The sequence below is a fragment of the Crocodylus siamensis genome, chromosome 2, assembly GCF_052110815.1.
Source record: "Crocodylus siamensis isolate JL-2025a chromosome 2, ASM5211081v1, whole genome shotgun sequence".
Classification (NCBI taxonomy): Eukaryota; Metazoa; Chordata; order Crocodylia; family Crocodylidae; genus Crocodylus; species Crocodylus siamensis.
The window spans coordinates 121,197,884-121,225,874 of NC_143396.1; the positions used below are offsets into that span (position 1 = coordinate 121,197,884).

General features: G+C 43.4%; 1 protein-coding gene across 1 annotated transcript in view; it reads right to left on the minus strand.

Moving 5' to 3' along the window:
- ALPK1 (alpha kinase 1) overlaps positions 1–27,991 on the minus strand; it is a 99,508-nt gene that overhangs the window by 44,520 nt on the left and 26,997 nt on the right. Inside the window, exons 2-3 of the mRNA XM_090036680.1 lie at positions 12,862–13,041; positions 5,713–5,867 (exon numbers count right to left, since the gene is read on the minus strand). Coding sequence (XP_089892806.1) covers positions 5,713–5,867; positions 12,862–12,982 — 276 coding nt within the window. The 5' untranslated portion in view covers positions 12,983–13,041. The remainder of the gene's footprint in view (positions 1–5,712; positions 5,868–12,861; positions 13,042–27,991) is intronic.

The following is a 27,991-nucleotide window of genomic DNA, read 5'->3' on the forward strand; positions in this document are numbered from 1 at the left end:
TCACAATTGAAGTGGCCTTAATTTTGTTTATCTTAATCTATTTCCAAAGTGAATTAAACTAAACTGAATAAAAGTCACTTTAATGCTGGATGAGTGTCTATACCAGTGGTTCTCAACCTTTTTAGGCCCAAGAACCCCACAGTAAACTCAAGAAAGCCCTCAAAAATTCCAGCTGTTAGGTTTTCATTTATTTTTTAACTACAGAAAAATAATAGAGCAATTCTCCTGTTGTAAAGAACTCAGAAAGACCACAGCAAGTCAGAATGTTTTTGACACTATGGATTCCTACCGGAAATCTCTGGGTTCATCTTGTGAATCATGTTTGCACACCTCACAGTGCTAACATTGTGTGCTACCCTGTGGCACTCCTGGAAGGCTATCCAGGTACCCCAGGATGCTGTGTCCCTTGGTTGAGAATCACTGGTCTGTAGAGATTTAATGAAGTTAATCTGATCCTTTTAAGAATGTAATTCAGGTGAATTTTCCTGAATGTCCCTGGATAGATGGGAGAGGTAGTTAGCTGTGTAAGTCTGAACTCAGGCAGAAGGCAGGGTAGCATCTGTGGAAGGCAGCATATGATGAAGTAAGCTGCTGCTTATGAAAACTTTTGCTATGCATCTCTGATTTAGTTAGTTTATATAAGGTCCAAATCCATCCTTCCATCTGCCTGGATAGCTGAGCCTTTAGATTGTAACTTGTAGAAGCAGGAACTATGTTTATTTTTGGTGTTTGTACGGTGCCTAGCACAGTGGAACTCATGGGCACTGCCTCCATGAAAATTAATAGTAACAATGAGAACATAGGGCACAATCCTGCTCCCATTAGCCTCAGTTGGTGCATCTACATGTGCGCTTTAATGTACAGTAGCCTATTTTACTGTGCTTTAAAGCAGCATGTAAACAACCGTGTTATTAGGCTAATACACAATAAAATAGGCTACTGTGCATTAAGCATCACCTAAAAAGCCTGTGCTTGAGCAGGCAGCCTAATGCACATTAACTTAGTACCTCACACACTGGAGGTACGAAATTTAATGCGCATTAGGAAAAGTGCATTAATGCACCTATAGACGTGCCCAGTGAGAGATTTTTTGCTATTGGCATCAGTTGTGGTAGGCCATGCTCTCTGTCTCTGATCTAGCAAAATACAAAGTTACATGAGTAGTCCCACAAGAGGATCACACTTGTGCATAAAATTGGGCCTCAGTGAAACTACTCATGTACTAAAATGCTTGCAATCAAGGTCAGCCATGTGTGGGTACGTTGCCCTCTGTTGGCTGGTTACAGAACACAGAGATCTTTCTATAGCTAACAATTAACAACTCCCCAAGATCTTCCAATAACACAGGTGGGAAAAGCCTATTCTGCAGGATCAGGATTCTAGTCTGAGCTCTGCAGGTTTTGTGTTTTTTTTATTATGGGGAAGGGAGAATCTCTCTAGATACAGGTTGTCACCTTACATGATAAGGCTGATTTTGCTTCTTAATTATTTCTTTATGAGTAAAGAGCCCTTAAACTTCCAAATGTTTATGGCTGTAAGCATTAGGATCTCACTGATAGCTGGGATAGCTTTTTGGAATAAAAGTACTGGGCTCCCACCCTGAAATCGTCACTGAGCCCAAATTCCTACTTAATGGATATATGGGGTTTCTGGCCAATTAAGGACTGCTAAATTGGATCCAGTGGGATGGACTGTCGTATCAGTTAGCCAAAAATGAGCAGTGGTCTTTCCATACCTGTTTCTCTGTTAGAAAAAGCAAGAGACAATATGCTAAACCAGCTGAGTTGAGATGACCTTTCGGATATGTTAGTGAATTGTCCTCTGAAGAGATTTCAGTTATAGTCACAGATTGTGTAACACCACTCAAGTATTGCAATAAATCTTCTGCCTCCCAGTCACTGGACAGGTCCAGTAACTTGGGAAGACAAGAAGAAAATCTGCTTATGGTGCTAAGTCCTGTGCTCACTTATAACTGTATAATTCCTGCTCAGGTTGTAATAACTTGATTAAATTAGTTTCTCCTCTTCTTCCTTTGGAAAACATTGAGTATTCCTCTCTCTCTCTGTCACTTTGGAAAGACAGCAATTTTCTAGCAAATTCACACTGAGCAGTTTAGAAAGATGCTGTCTTCTTGACACATTGGACAAATTCTTTATATGGCCTATATCAGCCTGTAGTTGATATACTTGTAAAAATGGAACACACAACACCAAATTCTGATGCACTTTGACCATCTCCATGTAATCAATGGCCTACTTGCCAAGTAAGATATTACTTATCATGGGCAAAGGCATCAAAATCCAGCCCTCCCTAAGAACAGCACTGCTTTATGGTAATAACATGCTTTCATTCAAGTATCCTCACAGCGCTTTACAAAACCTAGTTCATTAAATTTAAGAGCTTATTCTAAACATAACAATTTAGAATAAATGGAGATGAACAATTTTAAAGGTTTTCCCAAGCAATGTCTACAAAGGCGTATTTTTCTTTCAGAGAATTAAATTATCCCCTTGTCCCTCACACCAAAAAAAAAAGTTGTTCAGACTTTTATCTTTCCTCATCAAACTGTAAACATTTCTTTTCAGCCTCTTTTTCCTCTCAGCTTTTTATTCAAAGAGCTGAAGAAGTTCTTGCTCTGCCTTGAAATTTTATTTAAAAAAAAAGGAGGGGGGGTAAAGGCAGAGAGAAGGAAAAAATCCCTTTTCCTGACTAATACTAATAATACAGGTCAAAATGTCAGTCTATCTACAATTAAATGGAAAACAAAAAAGGTTTTCCCTTTTTTCCCACAGTACAATAGCACTGGAATATAAATTACCAATGAAGATGAAATAATACTTCAAAGCACATGGGGAAAGGCAGCACAGTGTTTACAAAGTATTTTTAACGGCACGATGAAACATTGAAGAAGACGGTAACCCATGGACTTCAGGGGGTGTTGGTGAATAGTCTAAAACTAGCATGCGGTAGGATTTTAGGTCCCTATAGTGTATGACCCCATGATATGCTTTGTTTAACAAGGGCAGCTGCAGTTATCAACAGATGTTTCGGCAATAAATAATTGGTATCATCTCGGAAAAGACTCATCTACCTGGGGAGAGGGCATAATGCTGAAAACACTGCTCCACTATTACAGCCACATTAATCTCCCATCTATCCAGGTTTCTTGGGGAGTTTACTGCAGGTGTTTATCCTGGGAGAGAGCAGACAAACCCTCCAAACTTAGAAAGCTTTGTGTGTGTTGTAAAGGAGGTCGGCCTCTGCCATAAATTTCTGTCTAAGGCCACACACACACAAAAAAATCATGCACAAAAGAAAAGAAAAGGAGAAAAAGAAAACAGCAAAACAAATTCTGAATTACAATAAAAATCTCCCTCACCAGTGCAGTGTATAAAAATGAAACCTCCCCTCTCATCAGTAACAAGAACAGTGACTAACACAAACTTCCAAATTGCTTTTATAAAGCTAATTATATTCATGTATAAAAGTGATTAAAGTTCTTGGATACAAAACTTGCTGTCCTTAACTCAGATGGCATGTCCACTGAACCACACAGATGAAGGATGAAATCCTAGCTTCCCTGAAGTCTATGGGGTTGGATTTCCTTCAGATCTCTCGGTCCTGACTCCCCTTTCACTTACACCAGTGTAATTCTACTGATTAGTCCTGATTTACTTCAGTGTAAGCAGGAGGAAAATGTGGTGCCTCATCTTCCCTTTGCATCCCAGTTTTAAAGGGACCTCATCAACCTAAACACCGCATTTCCATCTGCATTTCTTACCCACCTCCCATTTTGTTCACAAAATCAGAGAAAATAATATTTTCCTCTACTTTTTACCCATTTTGTTCCAGCTGAAGCTCATCACTTCCCAGGCTGGGACATTTCAGGGACCTGATATGGTCACATCCTGAAAATCCATACTTGAGGGAGCTTCCTTTTCTTACATGAGAAGCTGTATCAGAGGGGATTCCTCTCTGTATACAAATACTTCTGGGCAGGATGAGGTCTCCAAAGAGATTCTGTCAGATAATTTTATCCTCAAATGGATGGTCTAACCTGCCAGACCTGGTCTAACCAGCTCATTTGACTGTTAGCAGTCCCACTGATTTACATCAGTTATATATTCTTTTCCAAATCTGGTTTATTAAAATTTTACTTGTGCACATACTTTCAGGGTTTGATTTCATTTTAGTGCAGAGTATTTAAATCCTCCCAGAAAATTCTCATCTATTGTTGGAAGCCCCAGTGCAACAGCATGGTGTTAGACCAAAAGGATTTTGTAAAGTGATTTTTAAAAAATAATTTGTTCCAGCTTACTGAATTAAGGAACTGATTGTGCACACTGCTTCTTGTTGCCGGAGTTTGCAACTGTATATAAACAGTCTTAGAAGAGGTAAAACCACCAAAGCCCTTTTAGGTTCTGCATACTCTTTTTCATTAATAATTGAGATACTTTCCTTGTGGCACTGTCACAATTTTTTTGCATATATGGAAGATGTCTCTTGTTTCACCCATGTTATTTTGCCTGGGAGCATGGTACCCACTGCCTGCCCTGTTCATCAAGACTTATTTCCCCACCTTGAGCTCTGCTGTGTATGTTAAGGCATTTTTCCCATTATAAGGGACAGCAAAAGATTCTCTTAATGATTGTTATAAAGGCTGTTCAGTAGACTGGTGAGCTGAGGAAGTGATAGGAAACCCAACCTGAGACTTCAAGCTGAAGTCTGACACAGCATAACAGAGACATCCAGGCTAGGGACAGAAGTTACACATAAGCCATTATAAGTGATTGGAAACTGGTTCAGATTTGTAACACAACAGAAGTTCAGTGCATATAAACTGCTTTCAAATTGGGCAAACCAGTTTAAGATAAATCTGGATGGATGTAGTATCAGACTTAACTGATTTAGGTTAAATCAATTTATTGAATTTCTGTCCCAGATCCCCTTCAGATTCAAGTTAACTCACAGTCCCCCAACATCCCAGGATGCTTTGCACCTCCGGCGCAAATGCCCTCTCGCAGGGTGGGCATGCTAGGCTTGGCCGAAGCTGTCTGCTCTACCCAAGCAGGGAGGTGTGCTCTAGAGCCTCCCAGCTTCTGGCCTGAGCCACTGCAGGCATGTGGCTGCATTTCCAGAATTGAAATGAGTGTCTGTTCACTTGCTTGTCAGTGCAATCCATGCAGCTTAGACTAACCTGTGAAGACTGAATAGATTCAGTCTCAGGGTTTTTTGACTGTCTATACTTAGCCCCAAACTAAAGGCCTAATCATACACTGATGTCAGTAGCAAAATTCCTACTGATTTCAATTAAGGACCAGCTCCTTGGTTTCTAAGGACTGCTGTCCTTCATTCTTTCCCCTTTTATCACGTCCTTCCTACCTGGAGATTAGTTATTCAATGGACACTGATGGCAACAAAACCCTGTCTCCAATACATATATTAAAATCACAAAAAGACTAATTCCAAGCTGCTCATAAATATCTGTCTAGGAAAGTAACAGTTGAAGAGATGGAGTCCTAACTCTAGTTTGTCTTTCTGTGCATTTGTGACTGCCCGTTTTCTGATCTAAACTTCCTCATTTCTGTTTGTCTGCTAAAACGCCAGTGAAGAGTGGAGTCATGGGCATGCAGTGAAGATTATCTACTAGGACACTGTACATTCAAGCATTGCATTTGTAGTTGGAAAGGACAGGTGTGTTGAACTTCATACCAGCAAGTCATGCAGCCTTGGACTGATTATATCTTGCAGGTTTGTTTTGTCTTCTGGGTTTAGGGCTTGTTTGTACTGCCACTTCTCTGGCACAAAGGGCCACTTCATTTCCTTTGCCTCTTCGATAAGGGTCCTTAGATCATCGGGGAGCAAAGCTGAAAAGGTCAAAGTGCATGTAAGGAAATGACAGGTGATTCAGCCGTAAATGTTGTCATGTAGCACCTTGCTTCCAAAAAGCATTCCCCTCCTGGCTTGCACCTTTTCTCAGTTGCTAAGAGTCCTTTATTCTTGCCACAAGACTAATAATGAGAGGTTGCCTATCATCAGTTACTTTGCTCTGCTGTGCCCTGCAGGTAAATTAGAGCTGCCAGCCATTAAAAAGGTTTTTAGCAGGAAGTAAAACACTTCGGTGGCCATCTGTGCATGAAAAACTAGAGAAATGAAGGAAATGTTTTCCCCGCAGTGAGCAGGGGATTTTTGGCAGAGTGCATGAAGCCAATGGTAAACTTATCTGCTTTGTGAAGGACCATATTAGGATTCTACTGATAATAATAATCATACTACTACTAATAATAAACCATGGTAATTAGAACATTATTTTCAAATCTGGGGGATGGGCTGTACACAGAGATTTGTCAAAGCTGAATAACAATTATATGTATTCAGGAATAATTTTTTGATGAAAAAGATAAGGTTGTTGGCCACAAGCCATCTGTCTTTCTCTAACAGAAATAACTAGGGATCACAGTCCCAGAAACAGGTTGACTGCAATAAAAGGTCATGTCCAGACATGCAGGCACATGTAGTTTGTGGTCCTGCAAACTTCTTTGTGGTGCCCCAACCCACACACAGGGAATGTTGAAATGTGCTCCATGTGGCATAGCTGCAGCATGGGGCCAAAATCTGCTACTGGGAAATCCCAGACCAAAAGAAACCCAACCCAAGCCCAGGAAAAAAAGTGGCATGATGCACATGGCAGGAGCACGCACCAGAAGACATAGAGGCTCAGTCCTCCAGGGAGATGCTTTGGCTGCTGGCCAATGTGTCTCCACTCCTGCAGCTGTGCCCTGGCTTCTCCAGCATGTTGGGAGCTGGAAGGAACCAGGTAAGGGCAGTTTGCCTGGAGTGGAGCCCTCACCAAAGCACACGTGCAGGGGTGTACACAGCAGCAAAAACGTAGTGGCACAAATTTCGGGCATATTGTCCAAAGTGCTCTACACCAACTGAACTCTGCTCCTGTTGTAGTCAATGGGACTTCAGTGGGAACAGTTAGTATAGTGTTGTCCTTTTGAAAACCGCTCTTATGGTACCTTTCATCTCAGCTTCTCCTAATGACATATACAATACCAGATTTACCTGAATCCAAAATGACTTCAAAAATATCCTTAATAACTAGATTCTGTACATGGAAAATGGGGCGAGAGGGGTACAGTGGCTGGGGGGTGGTACAGCAATGGCAGGGGCTGGGGGTGGCAAGCACCAACCAGTGGTCGGCAACCACCTGCAGAAGTCGATGGCAGTGTCAGCAGCAGCCAGCAGGGATCACTGATTGCCTGCAGATGCCACCGATGGTGTTGGTGGCAGGGGCAAGCGGCGACCACCCACCCACCAACAGTGTTGGTGGCCCATTTTGTAGGGGCTGCACCGCCACGCTCAGCGCGTGCATGTGATGTGCAATAGTGTGCACCCCCCACTCAACACCCGTTTGTTATAATTTTTCATGTATAGAATCTACTTAGTGGATGGTCATCTGAAATCCATCCCCCTCACTGCTGTGGTGGGGAACGCAGTAGTGGGGGATGAAGGGCTAGGCCCCAACCCCTTGCTCCCCTGCTTGTCTCCATGGGCCTGTTCCTGCCCCACCATGCATCCCCCTGCTGTCTACCCTCCATGCCTGTGCCTGCTCCCCATTCGCTGCCACCTTCACCCCCTGCTCTCCCCTGCAGCCTGTCCCCCCACTCTCTGTCTGCCCCTTACCTTCTGCTGCAGTTCTGCTCCTCCAGGGCAGCCAGCAGCAAGAGTGGCTCAGACCAACCTCAGCCCAGCCTGGTCAGAGTGAAGCAGCAGCAGCAGCTTCTGGCCCTGCTGGGTTGGGGCTAGAAGAACCAGAGCTGGAGCAGAAGGTAAGGGGAGGAAAGGGGTAGCTGGGGGGAGTGGGAGGTAAGAGTAAAAGGAAGTGGGAAGGCAGGACAGGCATGGAGAGTGCAAGGGGTGGGAGAGCAGGCTGTAGGCTCCCCCCAACCCCTGGTCTCCCCTAGGTTCCTCCTGGCCACGTGACCCCTGCCCCCCCAAACAAGCCATTCAAGCTTGGGGCAGGCAGCAGAGCCCAAAGCTGGAACTGAGCCACTGCCTGCCCCAGGTGGGTATTCAAAACCAAGTTGAGGCTTTATTTTCCACATGCTGACTGTGGGGAAAAACCCTTGTCTTGGATTCAAATAAATATAGCAAGTATATTTTATTTATCTGCCCTTCAGTGACTTGCCAAATATCACCAAGTGAGTCAGTGGCAGAGCTAGAAATAGAATCCAAGGCTTGTGACTCTCAGTCTTCTGTGCTAACTATCAAGTGACGCTAACTCCCAGTGCTAATAAAAATAGATTAAGCCAGGGATTATTGACCAGCTGGGGTTAATGGTGATCATCAGCTGCATATCTGGCCCCATCTGGTCATTAATTCCCAGGAAAAAGCCATGTGCTGAGATCATCATTGCTTAATGAGAGAAATGTACTTCTGCATTGCTACAAAACTGTAATATTTTAGAGATTATAATAATAAATTGAAACATACCTTTCCTACTCACACTAAAGCCAACTGTCTAACAGTTAGATCTGTTGGCTTACAGAATAGTTTTCCTTGGAAAATGGCAGACATTCAGGGCCAAAGTTTCAAAAATTGCTTCTAAAATTATGCCCACATTCTTGCACATGATTTCCTGCCCATGTGTTCTCAGATATTGCTTTAGTTCTGAGTGTGCAGTATAGTAATGCCATTATATATTGCTGGTGCTCCCCGCACAGCCAGGTATCCCCAGTGTTTTCAAGTACTGTCTGAACTACTTATTTCCTATTGCTGCAAACCACGGAAAGGTGAATAAATATTATGGATGGGCAGGATAAAGGACTATTTAACGATTGCTGCCAACTTCTCCATGATGATACTAGTAGCACATGAAAAGGGCTGAAAGAAATATGGCTCAGCACAAGAAATACTTAACTATGGACCTACCTTTTTACAGGGTGGTCTGAAATAAATTAATACATGAAGAGAGCCTCTTCCCAGTGGAGCATGGTGATGTGTGGCTGGAGACACCAAGTCACAGCAAGTGCTTTTCTGCCACTTTGCACGCAGTCCCATGGGACTGATAGCTCCAAGGGAGGGCCTTTAAAGCTTTCAGCTTCTCTAAAAGCCTAGAAAAGCAAGAAGGTAACAGAGATGCTAGACTCAGCTTCTCCTCCAGAAAATACCTTGAAACATTGGCTCAGCCATCTGTGTTAAGATAAATTTGATCTGCACCTTCTGGTACTCATTTGCTCTACCTCTAGCTTGCAGCTTACCCATCTTTCCTGTTTTCATCCTTTGCTGTGTCCTACTTCTCTCCATCTTCCTCATATCTCCCATATGAAAACCCCCACAATGCATTAAATATTTCTAATACTTATGGAACTATAATAACATTAGGCGTAGTAATTAGTAAAAATAGTAAATATTGTGGTCTGGATCATTGGTGGGTTCTCTGTGTGCATAACTGTAACTGTTACTCTTATGCTCCTCTATTTTTGTCACATTCTTTTACATCTTGCTTTCCTTTGGCTCCTATCCTGCAGGTGAATCTTGCTTCTATGTAGCTGCAGTCAAAAAAAAAAGGAAAAAAAAGGAGCAAACACAGTCATCAAGCACCCTTTTTTGCTCTACTGGTTAGAACTGGATTGAGGCAACATTTTCAAAACCATCTCATTGACTAAAAAGTCTCATTTTTCAAAAGTGAGTATTCAAGCACCTAGGAATCAAAGTTCCAATGAAAGTCAGTGAGGATAGGGGTAGAAGCAGACCTCACCCAATGTCACATTTGTGTCACCATAACATTTTTTATGGCAGCACAAATTTTTATGGTGCCACATCAGTGGCTGACAAAAGGTAGCGTAAAAATGCTGCTTTAGTGTTGCGGACATCTACTTGCTCCGTGGTGGAAGAGTGTGAGCAGTCCAGAGCTTCCCACACTCTCTAACTGCCCCAGGCAGGTGCTCTGGGGGCTTGTGGGGCCCAATCCTGTGCCCCCTGGGATTTCCCCAGGAATTATACACAGGATTAGGCCCCTCAAGCAATGTGAGTGCCTGCCTGGCTTTCCCTGTTTACAGAGACATGAGCCAGGGAATCTCAGGGCACCTCCCAGGAAACAGGGTAAGTCAGGGTTCCCTGCTTATGGGCACCTACCCCAAGATCTCCAAGGGTATGTCTCTGTAAGCAGAGAAAGCCTGCATGGGTCCCAGCATGGAGACATGGGACCCAGGGAATTTTTGATGCCCTATGCCTTCATGCTGGGACCTGCACTGACCTGTGGCTCCATGTGAAGCACGGGTCAGCGTGGGTCCTGGCAAGAAGCTGTGGCATGCTGCAGGACCCAGGGAATTCCTTGCACTCAGTTTCTCCAGACTGGGACCTGTGCCAGGTCACACACTGACCCATGTTTTATGCGCAGGCATGGGTTGGTGCAGGTCCCGGTGTGTAGGTACACAGTGTTGCATCCCATCACCTTGGCAGTGAGGGACACAGGAAATTCCCAGGCAAAGGGAACATGTTGCCCATTGTTCTGCATCAGGCAGGGAACAACAACAGGTGATATGTGTTTTGCCCAATAAAGCAGATCATCTATGATGGGTCATATCTCACCATGGCTGATCCATTTTGTTTGGTGATGTCTGTTTTTACCCTTAGATTGTTTTTGGGATTATGTATTTTTATGGGCTTGCAATGTGCTCCAACCTGATTGGGACTTTAGGGTAGTACTACAGTAAAAATAATCACTCTAAATACCCTTACTGTATTATTTTGTGACAACATGTATCACAGTCCCCAAACTGTGCAGTTAGTGGCTCTGAGTCATCTTGAACTCTTCAGATTACCTAACCCCTAAAGTAATAGGTTTTTGGCATGGCATTGTCATCACCATAAGTCACGTAAATGCACTATCAATTACTGTGATTGGAGGTGTGGGGGAGGGAGGTAAAACTGCATTGATACTGATTGGAAGGATTTGTAATTTTTTTTAAAGAAAAGAAGATACCATTCCATCTCCCTCAAGTAAAGTAAGATGAGGATTTTCTTTCCCCCCCATTTATGTGTGTTTGGCTTTCAGTTCTTCTTGTGTTTGGTCTGAAAAAGCCAAGCTAACAAAGGCAATGTCTGGGGGAGGGGGTGGGGGGGGCGGTGAAGAAACCCCTCAGTGTTTGTGTTCAGAGAATCCCCTTGGCTCAAACTGCTGCCATAAGTGACCCTGTACTAATGCCATTCTGTGGAAGCACATGTGGGCCTGATGAATCAGTTATATATCTCACTCTGATTGTTACTGGTATTTAAAAACCACCTGCCAGAGGCAAGGGGATCTGCAATCTGAGACCATCAACCAACCTGCAGGTCGGAGAGACATGCACTTTGCTCGTAATTACGATTACTTATTAATATTAGTGTCACTGACCCACTGCAAGAAGATCCTTTTTGCTTTCAGGCAGCTTCCCAAGAAAAGCTTGAGCCTCACTTTGGTCTCTGATCACCCATTTCCTGAAGCAGTTTACCTGAAGGGCCATGTCTAATTCAGTGATTATAAGGGCACTGATTTGCCTTATCTGGAACTAAATTGACCATTTCTCATGCTCTGTGGCCCTTAATAGGAGAAAAGAGCAGGAGGAGGAGAAAAAATAAAGCACTACCTGATTAGGAGCTCAAGAGCCCATGCTGACAAGTGATAATAAAGCTTAAAGGAATTTGTGATGAGAAAACAAAGTACCCTTTGTTGCGGGGTGGAGGGGAAGGAAAAGAAAAGAAAATCTTCCCGTATCTATAACCTATGCATCACCCGCAGCCATAGTCAGACACAAACATAGGTGCTGTCCAGCCAGCTGACCCCTAGTAAGAGCACAGCATTTGCATGTGTCCCAAACAGAATAAAATACGGAAAAAAAAGAAGTTTAGCATGGACTCATGTAAAGTAAGGACTCTGGGAAATTATACAGCACTAACTACAGCAGACAAGTGAACTAGATAGTGAGAGCCATGCACTGGCTCTGATTAAAAAAAAAAACTTGAAAAACAATCTCAATTGCTCAATTACTCAATCTTCAATTGCTCATCTTTTCCTTTTTGTTCATTACAAGTGTGATTTGACTTTTCTCTGAAGCAAAATAGAATATGCAAAATCCTAGGTGGAAAGACACATGCTTCAGACAGATTCAGTAATACAAGCTTAAAAGGTAACAGCTATATTAGTAACCCCTTGGAAAACTTTTACAGAACTAACTGAAGCATTTAATAGCTTTTCATGTCTAGTGTGACTTTAAAATTCACCTCCAATTTCCAACTACAGCAACAATGCTGAAAACAAAATGCTAGCTCCCCCACAGTAAAATTCTTCCATCATAGTCCTCATTTTCCGTGGCTTTATTTTGAGTGTTAAATGGCAGAGCTTATTTCTTCCATGTGTATATTTCTTAGGACGCCACTTGTAGAGATGACATTTGTTTTACAAGAAAGAGATTCAAGTGGTGAACTCTTGCATGAGGAGGAACTGCCAAACACTTCAGCAACAGACACAAATTCCTAGTGAGGGAAAGTAAGCATGTGCCAGCATTCAGGACTTGCATTTTTTTTAATAAGTGAAATTTATGTGCACCAGCAAACTTTTGGGCATTGTTCTTCCCAAACTAAACTGTTCCTTCTAGCCTCATGTTTACTGAAGCTGAAAATTAGAACTGACAGCAATTCACTGCAACAAAGTGGGCTTCTTTCCCTGCCTGCCAGTAGCCCATATCCCATTCATGCCCTAGAAATCCAGTCATCTCTTGACACTCATCTGCCAGGAGAAGAAAAATAGGGCAGGGATGGGGACTTGTCACTGTGGCGTGGAAGCGCAGAGCAACCTACTGGTTGGGACCTCACCTCCGCACCGCTGGTACTCTCTCTCGTCTTCCCTGCTTGTGTCAGACACCTCTGACGAAAGCCCATCCAAGGCTTGCTTGCACTCCTGCAGCAGCGCAGCCACGACTTTTTGATTATTCATGATGCCTGCTCCCACTCTGCTGTGAATTGGGTGTCCCCGGGTGCGTGGTGATCAATTACCTAGGAGAAGACACAAATTCTAAATGAAAAGGATCCCTTCAAGGCTGAGGTACCTGGTGAACAAAAGAGGGGGAAGATGATTAACTAAAGCATCATCAATTATCTGTGAGACTCAAGCAGGGAGAGATAATAGGGGAAATACATGAAAATACATGACAGCCTCTGAGGACTTTATTAGAGGAGTGTGTGAAATTACTGCAGGGTCTCTGTGACAAACTGTGCAAGGCAAACATCTCCGGGGTACCAGAGAGCAGAGAGAAATGACCCCCTTTTCAATGGAGCCATAACATCACAGGCAGTGAAGTGACTAGCCAGGGTGCACTGAATCCCTTTGCACATAGGAGACTCATGCAGTCAAGTGCTTTTAGTCTGAACTGCACTGCAGACCTTTTAATGCAGGCTTCACATTTTTTGGAGGGCCTGCTGGGTGACGCTGCATGTGCCTACTAGACCCAGCAGGAAACAGTAAGGCTGTATAATTTTTTTCCCTTCATGGCACGGTAGAATGGGGCTCTCCCCTTTCTTACTCCAGGCAATATAACTGGTGGCTAATCTTCCCAATAGAATTTTCTCTTTGTATAAGAAAGTGATAACAAGTAAAGTCTGGAAAGAAGTTTATCCTGATACTCAAACTAAAACTAAAGATCTTTCTGACTGCTTCAACAGCTGTCCAAACAGTGTATATGTACAGTCTATACAACAAAGATCCAGCATGAAGTTGCAAAAAAGAACTGTGAAATTAGTTCAGCTACAACAAGCGTGTGACATTCAGCAAGGGTGGAACAAGGAATCCCGTCCCTCTGAGCAAGGATGTTCAATGCTTCCCATTCTCAGATTTTGTTTCAGTCGTTTCTAACTTTGCCACAATTTCCTGGCACAATGTTTGGATAATATTGCAGCCAAAATGATTCAGCTGTTTTCAAGCATGGGGAAAAAAATTGTTTTAGCCCCAGTAAAAAAATCTTGGTGGCCTTTCCTTTTGAAATGCTGTGGTGCTCCTATGTTCAGAAGCAAGAGCTTAAAATGTGGCTGAGTGTGGCCTGCTGTGCTTTTTGCTATCTTCCTGAAAATCAGCCCAAATGTTTCTCAGTAGAAACAACTTAGAATGGCAGTGGCTGAGTTCCCTGAAGATTCAGCCCTCTCAACTGAACAGGAGTTTCCCTAAAGTTGCAGCTACCAGTCCCAGACCTGAATGTAGGGATTTGATGCTCTTACTGACTCCCCAGCTAGCTTCAGGTGCCAGGGTAGAAGAAACTGCATGATTGAAACACTGAAAGGACAAGAGCTAGACCTGTGCATAGATTAGACTGGGGCTGAAATTAGGGCCAGCTAGGCAAAAAGATTGGGACTGGGAGCTGGAGAGAGTTGAGACTGATTGGATGAGGAGACTAGAACTGAAAACCAAGGGCAGGGACTGAGAGTGACTGGGCAAAGAGGGTGGGACTGAAGCAGAGCAGAGGAAAAAATGGTGAAGAGCAAAGGGAGGTGGACCTGATGAAGAACAAGGGTTTGTAAGAAAACAGGGACAAGAAGCCAGTGGTAGGGCTGGACAGATATTGAGAGTGGATTGATAAATGAGAGTGGGATTGTGAGCCGCTGAGGAAGGGAAACATAAGTGGGACAACTGGAGGCTAGCATGGGGGAGAGACACCAGGTGAAACTGGGAAAGGGAAACTGGGATTGGTTGTTCAAGGAAACTGGAACTGGGAGAAAGGCTGGGTCTCATCCTAGTCCTGGGTAAATCCTGGTCTGAAATGGCTGAAAGCAAAGATTAGCAATGGCTAGGTAAGGAGAATGGATCTGGGAAGAGACACTAAGCCAATAAAGAGAAGACTGAGACTGGGCCACACTGGAAAGCATAGGGTAGATGACGTCAAGCTTAAGGGGGAAATGGTAGCTGAGTCTCTATCTGCTAGGGAATGCTCTCCAATAGACCCCGGAAAGGAACCCAATTTTTCTGAGTTTCTCCATTCCTCTGTTGCCAGAAAATGGCTGTGAAACGTTCTAGTGGAGAGTCCAACCTCCCTATAGAGCAAGTACCAAGAAAGGCTGCAAACCTTTTACTGCTATTAATTGCTCCCTTAGCTCAAGTGATAGAGGTCTGTGAGGTGGTTTCCAATGCAATGACTGCCCATGTGAATTTCAACATGATGCTACATAAAAGAATTTCTCTTCTTTTTTCTTCAGTTCCTTTCCTAAAAACCTATGACATTATCCAGAAATGTGTATTGAACAAGCATTATTAAGAGTGCTTAAAGTGAAAAATGCCAGAATCAGGGCTGCAAATGCAATCTTAAATTGGCCCCACATACTCATGAACCTACTCTGGGGGTGTAAGTAAGGAGGCTGTTGTCCGTAGGATGTCTGCTCCATTGGCTGTAGAAGTTGCAAGGGGTGCAGTGAATAGAGCTCGGGCCTGCAGGAAGAGGGAGAAGGGAGCTCATAGTTAAGAGCTAAATGCCATTCTGGAGACCTGGATTTTATCTGTGCCTGTGCCACTGAGTTTCCATATGATTCTAGTCAAGTTGCTTAAACTGAGTTTTCAGTCGTGAACATTGGTTGTGAGTTTTTCATTTTCTAAATGCCCAATATGAGACCCTGGGGTCTGATTTGAAGAAGTGCTGAACACTCCCAGCTACAGCTGCAGTTCATGGGAACTAGATCTGAACATATATACCTATGTATAATGGTAATGGTCTGAAGAAATTAGGACTCAAGTCTTTCCTAAACACCCCAAATCAGGGGATACTTTTGATTTTAGTTTCTAAGTATGTAAATTTTGTGCCTGTAAAAATGGGGATAATGGCACCCCCCCCATCAAACAGAGTGTTGTGAAAATAAATTCATGCATATCTATGAAGTATTGAGATGCTATAGTGAGGTGTGCTGTAGGGGAGCCCCGAGGTAAATAATTTTGTCTTGCAGCAGGATTTAAGTAGCATGTACCAAATAGGGCCTAGGGCCATATATTGAATGAAAAGAAGAAAACAGTATATGAATGGCTGCTCATTAAGTGAGCACCATCTATCCCATGCAGTGAGGCAGGGGGCTTAAGGAAAAAATGATCCTGTGATTAAAGAGGGTATCATCATGGGTACATACGAGGGAGGCTGAATTAATTTCAATCAGGCAATTTCAGTCTTCCTTATTGAATCCCTGACTTCACAACCTTGATAATATTCTTTTTCCTTTGTGCAGTCAGAATCCTCAGGGCACAGGGGTTTCACGCTGGGCATGGTGCACTCCTGCAGCTAGGAGCCTGGTCAGCTAATGGGGCTCTCAGCCACAGGGGAGACCCTGCTCACTTGCAAATTAAAGCTCTATAGCAACCAGCTATAAAGTCAGTACACTTTTTCAAGTTCTAATTTATAGCTGGTTGGAGCTTTTTTATTGTGTGATAGCTACTTTGCATGTGGAGCTGGTCTCCAGGTAATCGTGCAATTAATCAGTTAATTTCCTAAGTATCTTTTGTACAGCTATAAATAGGGAGAAATTGTTAAGACTTGCAATATTACTGGAAAGGTATTTTTATTACAGCAAAACTCTCTCTTCCTTTCCCCATCAGGACTACAGTAGTTGAACCAGCTGAAGGTTCCCCTTCAGTCAAAAGAAAGAAAGAAAAGATCCCCTTATTCAAGCTACTGTAAAAAGCACTGATGCTATCGTTACCCATTCTATTAGATCCATTGACATCCATCAATTGATTTATCTGGTTAAACAATCCTGTTGGTGAATGGGTGAGTATGGGTGAATCCCATGAGTAGATCACAGGTCAAAATGAAGCATCCCTGCCATCTGGCTCTGGCGTCATTCAAGTATGTAAATGATTACTTAAAATCCAGACTTCTTGGAGTGCCCTGCATTAAGATACACATTCATGTATGTGTATATTTATGTAGTGTTATGTAAACCTAAGGAAGAACACCTTTTATTCAAAAGTTTGTCTAACTTTATCTCAACCATGCAGTTTGCCCAATAAAAAATGTCAACCCCCCCAAATCCTTGCCTATTGTATACTTATCTAGACATGTATGTATTATAGGCCACATACACAAATGCACTCACATGAGAGAGAGAGAGAGAGGGAGAGACTTCCATAACCTCTAGAAATAGCACATGGTAGAAGGTTGTTGGACAAAGGATGTTCTGAACAACAGATCCTAAACTTCACTGATAAATATTCAGGGGTAGGGGTGGATGTGTGTGAGAGGAGATCTTTGCCAAGATGGCAGAATAAGGGAGACAGGCCATATATACATTGGCCCAAGAGCCAGGGGAGTCAAATGAGAGCACTGCATACATGATCTGACATATGCTGTGCATATTAAAACTGGACCCCAAAATCTATCTCATTATTCTTCATGAAGAATTTTCCAATGATTCTATAGGTTTTACCTGTGATTTTGTGGGTATGGTTGTCAGGTAACCCACCCACCCAAAGATATAGAAACACATCTTTTCCCTAAATTCACGGAGGGGGATCATTTATGATTTGTTATGAAAGCACAGGTAAAAAATGTAAGGTTTTGACTTAGCTACTCTAGATACAGTTTTCCTTAAAGGATATATAGGAATTGTAGGTTGTAATCAGGAAAGAAAATATATCTTGTAGTTACTGCATACCACAGTGTAGATTCTGATGTACTTTTGCCTAGTCAAAGTACTTGATCAGTTGGGAGAAGGCAACAAGAAGACTATCCTGAAAACTTTTTTTTTTCCTCTCATATCTTCCAGTTTCAGCCCTGAATAAATGTCAACTACAGTATCAAACTCTTTCTTTGTTTGGCAAAATATCAAACTATAAATCTGCACCATTTCCAGCAAAAAATTGTTTATCTTCCTGATGGCCTGCAGGAACAAAAAGAGATGTTGATATTTTAGATTCCAAATAAAAAAGCAGATTGCCATCACCCCTTGGTGCAAAGATAGGCTGCCACTGCAATGCTGGAAGAAGACAAAAACCAAATTGGGATACCGTCACACACTGGACCCTGGACCAGATAACTAATCAGACAAGGTTGGGGATAAGGAGGCCAGGACACTGTACTGCCATCCCTTTAGATGACATTGTGCAGTACACATCACTGGAGACAAACTAATGACTTGGTCACAGAAATGGAGGATTATCTGGCGCTTTATGAAGGTGAGTATGGTTTCAACATAGCTGTCTGTGAATGGAGTTGACTGTGGAGCCCTTTACAACAATGGGAATGGAGTGAGCCATCCCACTCATTCAAAAAACCTGTGCTTTTATGGATAGTGAGAATTACCCAGAAAGTTTTCTTTTTGAGCAAGCAGAGCTCATTGTGTTCTGTACACACCTCAATACATGCTGTAATCCTATGGCATAATACTAATACTAATGCTGAAATTGTATTCACCACTTACAACCAACAATTGTTGGTTTGTATCCTTTGTTTCTCTTCACTAGCTGTTCTTTCTTCTGAGCTGGGCATGTCAGTGCAAGTTATAGAGCAGCTGAGGAAAACAGCTGGAATATAACCATTTACCTTCCTATAACTGGTTTTGTTTTTTTCTTTTTTTTTGCTGAACACATCAGGAGGATTGACAGGCCTTAGTGCTGCAGACTGTAAGATTGCACTTGTGGTCAGCTGTAAGGAGTAGCCATGTGGCTGTGTGATCTGCACAGAGTGTGAGCATCACAAAGAATTGATGGGCCTTAGCAGGGAGTCTTACACTGGCATCTGAATAAGCAGACTTTCCCTTTCCAGATCTGGAATGACTACAGTAAGCTAAAACTTTACAAATGCTTACTGTGATTATGTACACAATTCAGCAAATGAGAAATTTGGCCAATTGCATGTTTTTCATAAGGCTAGATAGCTGGCGAGTAAATTTACAGTAATGAAGAATTACAACAACAGTAAGAACAAAATGACAGAACCAGGCACATCACCAAGACATAATAACTACATCAACACCATAATAACTAATATTACAATGTCCTTTCTGTGGCATAGGTGAAGACTGTATAATTAAATTAATGACCTGTATAATTAAATTAATGTAATGTATACCAAAGAGCTTTAAAAGAAAGCACCATCCTTTAAACAGATGCCAAGTATAGTCTTGTGTCTTGCATCATCACCAAGGATCTGAGTTCTCCATTTCCTGCGGAAAAATGCGGATTTCCCCTGGCATCCTGGCTGCGGGCACCCAGGCGGGCAGTCCTGCTCCTGCTTCCCACATGCTGCAGGTGGCCACTGGCACCAGTGCTGCTGGGACAGGAGGGGTTGGGACAGCCCCACCCTGCTGAGGCCAGCAGAAGTGTGGGTAGGCAGCCAAGGGTGGCGCAGAGCCAGTCCCCGCTCATCCCATGGCACTGGGGACTACAGCCCTGGCTGCATGACACCCGCTGGACAGTGGAGTGAGGCCGGGCTGGGGCCGGGGCCACCTTCACCTTAGCAGCACTCATGTCCCCAACTTCATAGAATCATAGAAGTTGGGTCGGAAGGGACCTTGTAGATCTTCAAGTCCGACCCCCCGCCTGGGCAGGAGAAAAGACTGGACTCAAATGAGTCCAGCCAGGTAGTCATCAAGCCTCTTCTTAAAGACCCCCAGGGTAGGAGCCAGCACCACTTCCCTAGGAAGCTGGTTCCAGCTCCTAGCCACCCTGACTGTGAAGTAGTTCTTGCGGATGTCTAATCTAAATCTACTCTCTAATAACTTGTGTCCCTTGTTCCTTGTCATGCCAGGGGGCGCTAGGGGAAACAGTGTCTCCCCTAAACCCTTCTGGTCCCCCCTAGTGAGTTTATAGACAGTCACCATGCCCCCCCTCAGCCTTCTCTTGTGAAGGCTGAACAGGTTCAGGTCCTGCAGTCTCTCAGTAATGATGAACTTGCCCCAGATGTGCCGAGGAGGCTGGGTGGGTCCAGCCGCAGCGACCTGGCAGGTGCAGAGGGAACCTGGCCTCACCTGGGGGGTGGGGGGAGGGCGCAATTTTCTGTTTGCCCAGGGAAAACAGAAAATCCACCACTGGTGAAACCCTAAGTCTTACCCGGAGGGGGAGAGGGTAAGGGGAGGGGGCCTGCAGCCTTTGCGGTAAGTAGGGCCTGTGGGGCTGGGGGGTACAGGGGCCTGTGGGTTGGGAATGAGGGGCACTGGCAGGACTGTGGCTTGGCCGTGAGGGGCAATGGCATATCAGGGCTGCACAGCACCACTAAGCAGTGTGGGGAACAGCTGCAGCTGGACTTGTATCCTGGTGAGTGAAGAGGGCAGGGGGAGCTCTGATTTTCCATGATAAAAAAACCAAAATCAAATACCAAAATTTATAGTTATTTAGAATTAATTTTATTCTAGTGATTGAGGGAATGGTAGGTTTCCAAACTGCTTTAAACTTGTAAATATATTCATAAAACATTGTATTCAACTAACACCTATATATATAGTGGCATTTTATTTTAATCGTGGAAAACTGAACATTTGGGGTTTTTTAATCTGAGAATTTTGGATTTTTTAACAGAGAAAACCAGGATCCTTGGTCACCACTAATAGTGAAAGACTGCTGGGGTGAACAGCATGGAGCCTACAGACTTAAAGCAACTGCACTTTCTTTATCAACAATGGAAAGGAAGGAAACTAGAGATTAAAAGGGAGGCAAAAGTGGTGGCTGGAATAAAGAACCCTGCATGCCAGAGAGTGTTGCTTTGGTGAGCCTGTCATGCTTACAAGGCTAGCTGTGCCTTGGCTGCACCTCAGTCTCTCTGAGGTTATGGGTTCTCAAACAAGTTGGAAGGTAAGCTGAGGTATAAATTTAGCTTTTCAGATATTCCACGGTAGCCAGGGCTTTGGCCCTGAGCAGATCAGAAGTGACTACACCATGCAAAAGTGAAGAAAGCATGCACTTAGGTTGTGTTCCTGTCTATTCCAGTGGTCAAGGGACAGGGACGCATGAAACCTAGAGATCAATGCATAGCTGTGCAGATGGTGTTGCCTTCAAGGCTCTGACTTCTCTAACCAAGAAGTAGTATTTCAGGAAGTTGGCCTGCTGAATAAAGGTAGATCCCACATACTGAAAGAAGAACAAATAGTCATTGATGCTGAATGTCGAACTAGGTGGATATATCACATGGGGTCTGTCCTGGGCCCTAAGTCTAGTACTATTTAATAGCTCCATTAGTAACTTGGATGATGGAACCAAGTATACATTTATTCAATTTGTGCACACGCAAAGTTGGGCAGAGTGGCAGACTCTTTAGAGTACAGCAGCAGTGCTCACACTTTTGGCCCATGGACCAGATGAATGGAGTGAGGCCAGTCCTCAGGCCAGATCAGACCCTGTGCCACTCCCACATGCTGGGATCAAACCCCAGAGCCTCACACTGCCTCAACCCCACTGGAGCCTGATTCCAGCTAGGCAGGGGCAACATAGGGCCCTGGGGTCTGAACCCTATGTGTGGGGGCCAGATGAGGGTGGTGTGGGCCTCTTTGCCACCCCTACCTGGCTGGGACTGTGCTCCTGGGTTCTGTGCCATCTCCACATGGCTGGGATCAGGCTCTGGAGGCCCTGTACTGCCCTTGCCTGGCTCTGTGGGTGCCAGGATCTATGGGGAGCCCTGCAGGCCAGAAAACACAATGTTGATGGCCATATCTAACCCACTGGCCAGGGGCTGTGCACCCCTATTTTAGAGGACAGGTTAGGATTCATAATGACCTTACTAAATTCTAAAAAAAAGTATGAAATAAGCATACTATGAAAGTCAGTAAGGACAACTGCACAGTACTATACGTAGGAAGGAATGATCAGATACACAGCTACAACTTGGATATAATACAGTAATGTCGCATGCAAGTTATGGGAAGTAATTCTTCTATTTTACTCAGCACCAGTATGTCCAGTTTTGGGCACCACAATTTAAGAAAGATGTGGACAAATTGGATAAAATCCAGAGTGGGAAAAACCCTGACATATGTGGAAAGGCGCAAAGAACTGGGATTATTTCTTCTAGGCAGAAAGAGAATTGAGGGGAGATTTGTTGTCTTCAGGTACAAAAGGGTTATAAAGAAGGTAGTGCCAGTTTGTTCTCTGTGTCCACTCAGACAAGAAGTAGTGGGTTTCCACTGCAACAAGTGAAATCTAGGTTGGGTAATTAAGAAGAACCGTCTACAACTAATGAGTTACTGACCTGAAGAAAAATATTCTGAATTCAAAAGCTTGTCTAGTCTATCTCAACCATGCAGTTGGTACAATAATCGCCCACGATTAAGGAGGGTTGTTAAGCAGTGGGACTGACTACCTAGAGAGAATTGGAATTTGTGTCTTTGGAAGTCTTTTTTTTTGTTTTGCTGGCTAACCTGCCCTTCTGGAATGGCTCAGACTGGGGTTGAACAGGGAAGTCCTTTCTAGCCCTAAATTTCTTCCAGCCTGTATTTCTATGATTCCAAGTTGATTTTGTTTTTTTCACCCAAGGTAAAAAGCAAGGTAATTGACCCCTCAATATAGGTTCTTTATGATTAGGCAGGATTGTTCACACAGGCAATAATTCATGCTTCTGCATGTACCTTTGTTGACTTCTGTGTGCCTGCATCTCCAGTTCAAGTAAGGAAGGTACTACATTTTTGAAGTTTGGGGCAACCAGACATGTATCACTGCTGTAAACAGCACTCTGCCTCACCTTTCCACGGGGCAGATATTCAATGAGGTCAGTGGAGGGGGAACGTCTTTGCGGGGATCCTTCTTGAAACAGGAAGCTGCCACTGGGAATTAGCCTGAGAGATAGGACACTAGGGAGACACTAGGGATAGAGTAGCAACAACTATGGTTCCCAAACTGCTCATGAATTCTGGAGGGCTTGCAGGTCAAATGGTGCTGGTTCCTTCTGTTCCCACCTGCTTCTAACAAGTAGGTGCTAGACATAAATAAGAGAAGAAGCTCTTATGCTCCCCAGTGCTGCACAGAGATGGGAGCTAGAGGCCTGTCCGAAGGGTTGGACTGGAGGACTGCTGCCAGGAGGACTGAATCTCTTAGCTACCACCAGGAGCTGCAGCTTTATATTTTTTCAGTAGGAACATCTAGGGAAGAAGTTACCAACTGGCTCAGCAGTACAGTGTGGGGGGAGTGGGGAGATGGGGACAAGATGTTGGATGGTGAAGGAAAACAGGAGGCTGGGAAGCATGGTGATGATAAGGCAACCAAGCGGTGAGGGTTAGGACCATAGGAAAAGGAAGCATATGCTGTGTGGGGGAAAAAAGAGGGGAACAAAACATGCCAAAGGGGACAAGAACCAATGACAAAGAAACAAGGGTGTGTGTTTGAACTGGGGGAAGAAAATATAGAGGATAAACTGAAAAGCAAAAAAAAAAAAGAAAGAAAATCATACCACCTTTAAGGAGATCTGGACAACAGTGTGAGGATGCTTGTGAAGTTGGAGAACTGGTCTAAGGAAAGGACTTTTTAAGTCTTATTGTACATGGAATGAAACATGGGACTTAATCTATCTTAAGAATACAAGGCTTTGAAGCCTTTCTAAAACTCAGTCAACACATGCTTCAAAACTTAGCAAATATAATAATCATCTGATTTTTGGAGACAAGACTGGGCGGTGGGCTTGGAATACCAATTAAGAGCTCCTGAGCCTTTTTCCTCTGAAAATATATTATCCTAATTTTGATCTTATTCAGGCTACGCTACAATTCCTGGGAGACCCCTGAAGGGGAAGCAAAGACCTGATGAGTTCCATGTGGAGACTGCATTTATGGATTAATCCCAACAGGGAGCAGATAAACCTCAGCCCAGGAGCATTCAACACAGTCAATTGAGAAATGGGGAGTTATTTATTACCAGGGCTGCTTTGACTTTCAAATAAACATTTTAATTATTTTAAGTGCTACACAGAAACTCAGAAATCAAGCACTGTTTTCATTTTTATGTCAGCTGTGCCTCCCTCCCTCCCTCCCTTGCTCCCTTCTGACCCTAAAATCATGCTAGCTTTAAATGACACAATGTAAATGATGCTGATCTTCATGTCAGTGATATTAGAAAGCATTTCCCAAAGCAAAATCCACTGACAAGACACATAGAGGGAGAGATGCCTTCTTTCCACCAAGCAGTCAGAGTAGATTCACTAGTGTTAAACTGATGTGATAGGTATAAAGGTGCACTCTTCATTTGCCCGTATTCTATTAGAGCTGGAAATGCCTCTGAAATGTAATTCTGTTGTGTCTTACTCAGATACTCTGATAATAACTCTTGCAAAAAGGATTTAATCTTTCTTGTCTGCATGTCTGCATTTCTAGGTAATATTTTTCTTTTGTCCTAACAATAAACAACTTAAAAAATAGATAATTTATTTGATATGAATACACTACTATTAAAATCAAGTGTAAAATTCCATTTAAGAAAATACAGTCTTTAAATTCCTCTCCTGCCTAATTCAGTAAGGTGTACAGTTTCGTCCCCCTCCCAGTACCTTTACTCATGCCAGCACCATATTCAACATGACACTTCAGATGGGTGGAGAGGAAAGGAGCACTTATTCTAGGCTGGCAATGGAGTTCATTTTCCTTCTTCTAACCAAATAATTAGATGCATGTATAAAATGTCCAACGTGAAAACTGAGCATAACATCCTCACAGGATGGTTGTAGGATCACAGCAAAGCAGGGCTGGAAAGGACCTCCAGAGGTCTCCTAGTCCAACCCTGCCAGAGGCTGGATAATCCCTATCCAAACCATCCCATACAAATCTATCATCCAACCTATTAGCAAAACTTCACAGTCTACATCACAAGATATAGCACCCTAATCTGTCACAGGTAGAGCCAGGGGACCATGGTGGCCAGCATCTGAGTGTTGCAAAAGTTTGTTAAAATGCATTTGAGAGATTCCAGGAAAAGGGCCACACCACCTGCTACAGATGAAGGCAAAACTGCTCTCAGGGTCCATATTAATCTGACCCCGGGGTAAAATTCCTTCTTGACCTTAAATATGGTGATTGGTTTGACCCTCAGCAGAGGGACAAGACCCCCTAGCCAGGAACCTCTGACCCAGCGGGAGCATTGGGACGCCCCAGTCAGAATCCCCAGCCTTCACCGCAGCCAACACCCAATACGATATAGATGCAAGTAGCTTCTTCGATGCACAGAACTTGCACCAGTTGAGGATCTAGCTGGAAGCCACATGATGAATGGAAACACTGCTGGAATTGTGATCCTCCAGCTGCTGTTCTAGAACCACTTTTGCTGTACACCTTCATTTAATTAATTGGATTATAATCTCATGCCCCCCCAAAGCATGCAAAACTCAATCTCTGTCCTGTTATTTTCCATATGGGGACTGAAAACATGCAGAATAATGCCATTAGAACAGTCATCACATAGATTTATTTAATCTTATTTTTAAACAGGCCACGGAGAACATAAACTACCATTTTTCTCTTTATGACTTTGAGGTGGATGCTTATGAAAAATCACATGGAGTTTTTTTCTTTACTTGCACTGTGAGTTGCATGCATCAGAAATAAAAGGCCTGATCATCCAACCTTCAGAAGCCAGTAGCAAACTGCCTTTTCACTTCCCTGACGGGCAAGATTTAGCCCTAGACTTGTGAAATCCAGAGGTCTAGATGTGCTTTTATTTATTTAATAATAAATAATAATAATATTTAATAATATTTCCATATTATTCTGCCTCATACTTTTAGACCCAAATGCTCAGAGCCATGTGTCTGTGTCAAAGATAATTGAAAAATGAGATTTGTTTAGAGTACTCTTAGAGAACAGAGAATACTCCAATTATGCACGTACAACAGAGCAAATTTGGGCCAGATTCTTAGCTGACGTAAACGATATCTACACCAATCGATATCAACTGAAAGTCAGGCCTTCTGCATCCTAGCATTTCCCTATGTATGTTACAAAAAAGGGCTAGCAACCAAGGACTTAACAAGATCACCAGTGAACACTTCACTTGATCAATATTAATATCATTCCCAGCAGCAAGCAAGTTCAGTTTCCTGCATGTTCGAATGATTACCTCCTCGCTTCACTCAAGCATTTATCATTATTATTATTTGGTTGTGCGTGGAAGCTTTGTCTTATAAGAGAGAATAAGAGAGCCATGGTGGCTGTACTATTTGCTCGGGGCTTTATTTATTTATTTTTTTACTTCTCTGGTTTAAAGATGAAATGTTTTTCTTTCTGTAAAGCTGGGTATACCAACTGGCATCGGCTGTATTAAAATAAGGAAGAACCTCAATCAAAAAGCCTCTCCTAAGGCAAGCGTTCTTGTTAATATGCACCAACATGAAAGGCTTTCTTTTCATCCTATACAACTACAGTGTGTGTAAATTGCAGGGGGCTCATTGGCATAAATCTCGGCTGTGACCTCTGAGGTAAACTGGATTTACATTACTTTCTGACAAGAATTAAATGAAGGCCTTGTGGATATATGAACAGCCTTCTAGACTGCAACAGATGGGCATGAATGTGCTCCCTAGGCAAACTATCAGTGACATCTGTGTCCTCCAAATTCTGGTGGTCTCAGCCAATTAACAGGCAAAAAGAGGAGGGGGAAGGGAGGCCGGCCTCTGCACCGCTACCCCCAGCCAAAGCTGAAGCAGAAGTGTCTGTGTTTAGAAATAGGATCAGGAACAGTGCACAGCAGTGAGGGGATTGCTGTTGTTAGGGACCAGAAATGAGCGCTGCAGAGAGAGCTCACATCTAGCGAGGTGGAGTAGATGTTATTATTAAAAGAGAACACACTCTGCCCCTGGTTAAACCAGTCCATACTAATGTTGTTACCGTGATAGATTTAAATTGGCAACAGAGACCAGAACTTGGGCCAATGTTTCAGTGCAGATATAGGCCCAAAGCGGAACCCAGGATTTAGCCACTGCTACAAACTTTGCAGAAACTTGGATCCAGCTGCAGAGCCAAACGCTAACTGGATGAATCAAGAACCTGAATCTAAACACCCTTAAATCTAGCTCTGTAACCAAGGAGGGGCTGATTTCATGGGGAGAGGGTGCAAAAATAACACTGCTGCCACTGCTGCCTGGCCACATCACCTGTGCTGGCAGCCTTGTGTGCTGTGCTGCACCAGAGTGCAGATATACCCGGCCATACTTCTGGCTGCTGACTTTCAGCTTGTTACATCTTTATTTGTGGCCATATAGATCCATAGACAAAAGTTTTCTATTACAAGCAGACTCCTCATTATTCACTTAGTCCAGTGATTCTCAACCAGGGTGCTGCAGCACACTGGAGTGCCTTGAGGCTCTTTCAAGGGAGCTGCAGGGTGCCACGCAATTAGGTGTACAAACGTGATCCATAAGATAAATGTGTAGGATTCAAATAGGAATCCACAGTATTAAAAAAGTCTGACCTGTCATGGTCTTTCTGAGTTCTTTGCAACAGAAAAATTGCTCTATTATTTTTCCATAGTCAAAAAACGAGTGAAAATTAGAAGCTGGTATATTCTGAGGGCTGTCTTGTATCTAACTAGGAGTGCCCTGAGTCTAAAAAGGTTGCAAACCACTAAGCTAGTCCATAATTGAAAAAAAATACTTTGAGGAAAGGACTTGTGAGGGCTATGTCTATATCAGAGGAAGCAGTGCTGTACTCATACGTGCTATGTACTCTAAGGTGCAGACAGAAGTTACATTTGTCACATGATCAAGCACTCTACAGCCATACCATGACACACATGCATGGTTGCAGAGCACTTTAAAAGTGTCCAAATAGCTCAACAAATTAACCCTCATCAAATGAGGGATCAGATGAAGGCACTCCAACTTTGGAGCACCTTTGGGAACTTCTATTCCCTAGGATTCATTTGTGGTGTGGCTGGGGCTGAGTTGATGCAGCCCAGCCCTACCCCTGGGGCTGTCTGCAGGAAAGGAGGGGTAGCAAGCTGTGAGCTGGAGTTTCCTCAGCGTGAGCTGGAGGGGAGGCTGGATGGATTGGAACTGCCCCCCACTTGCGGTCCCTTCAG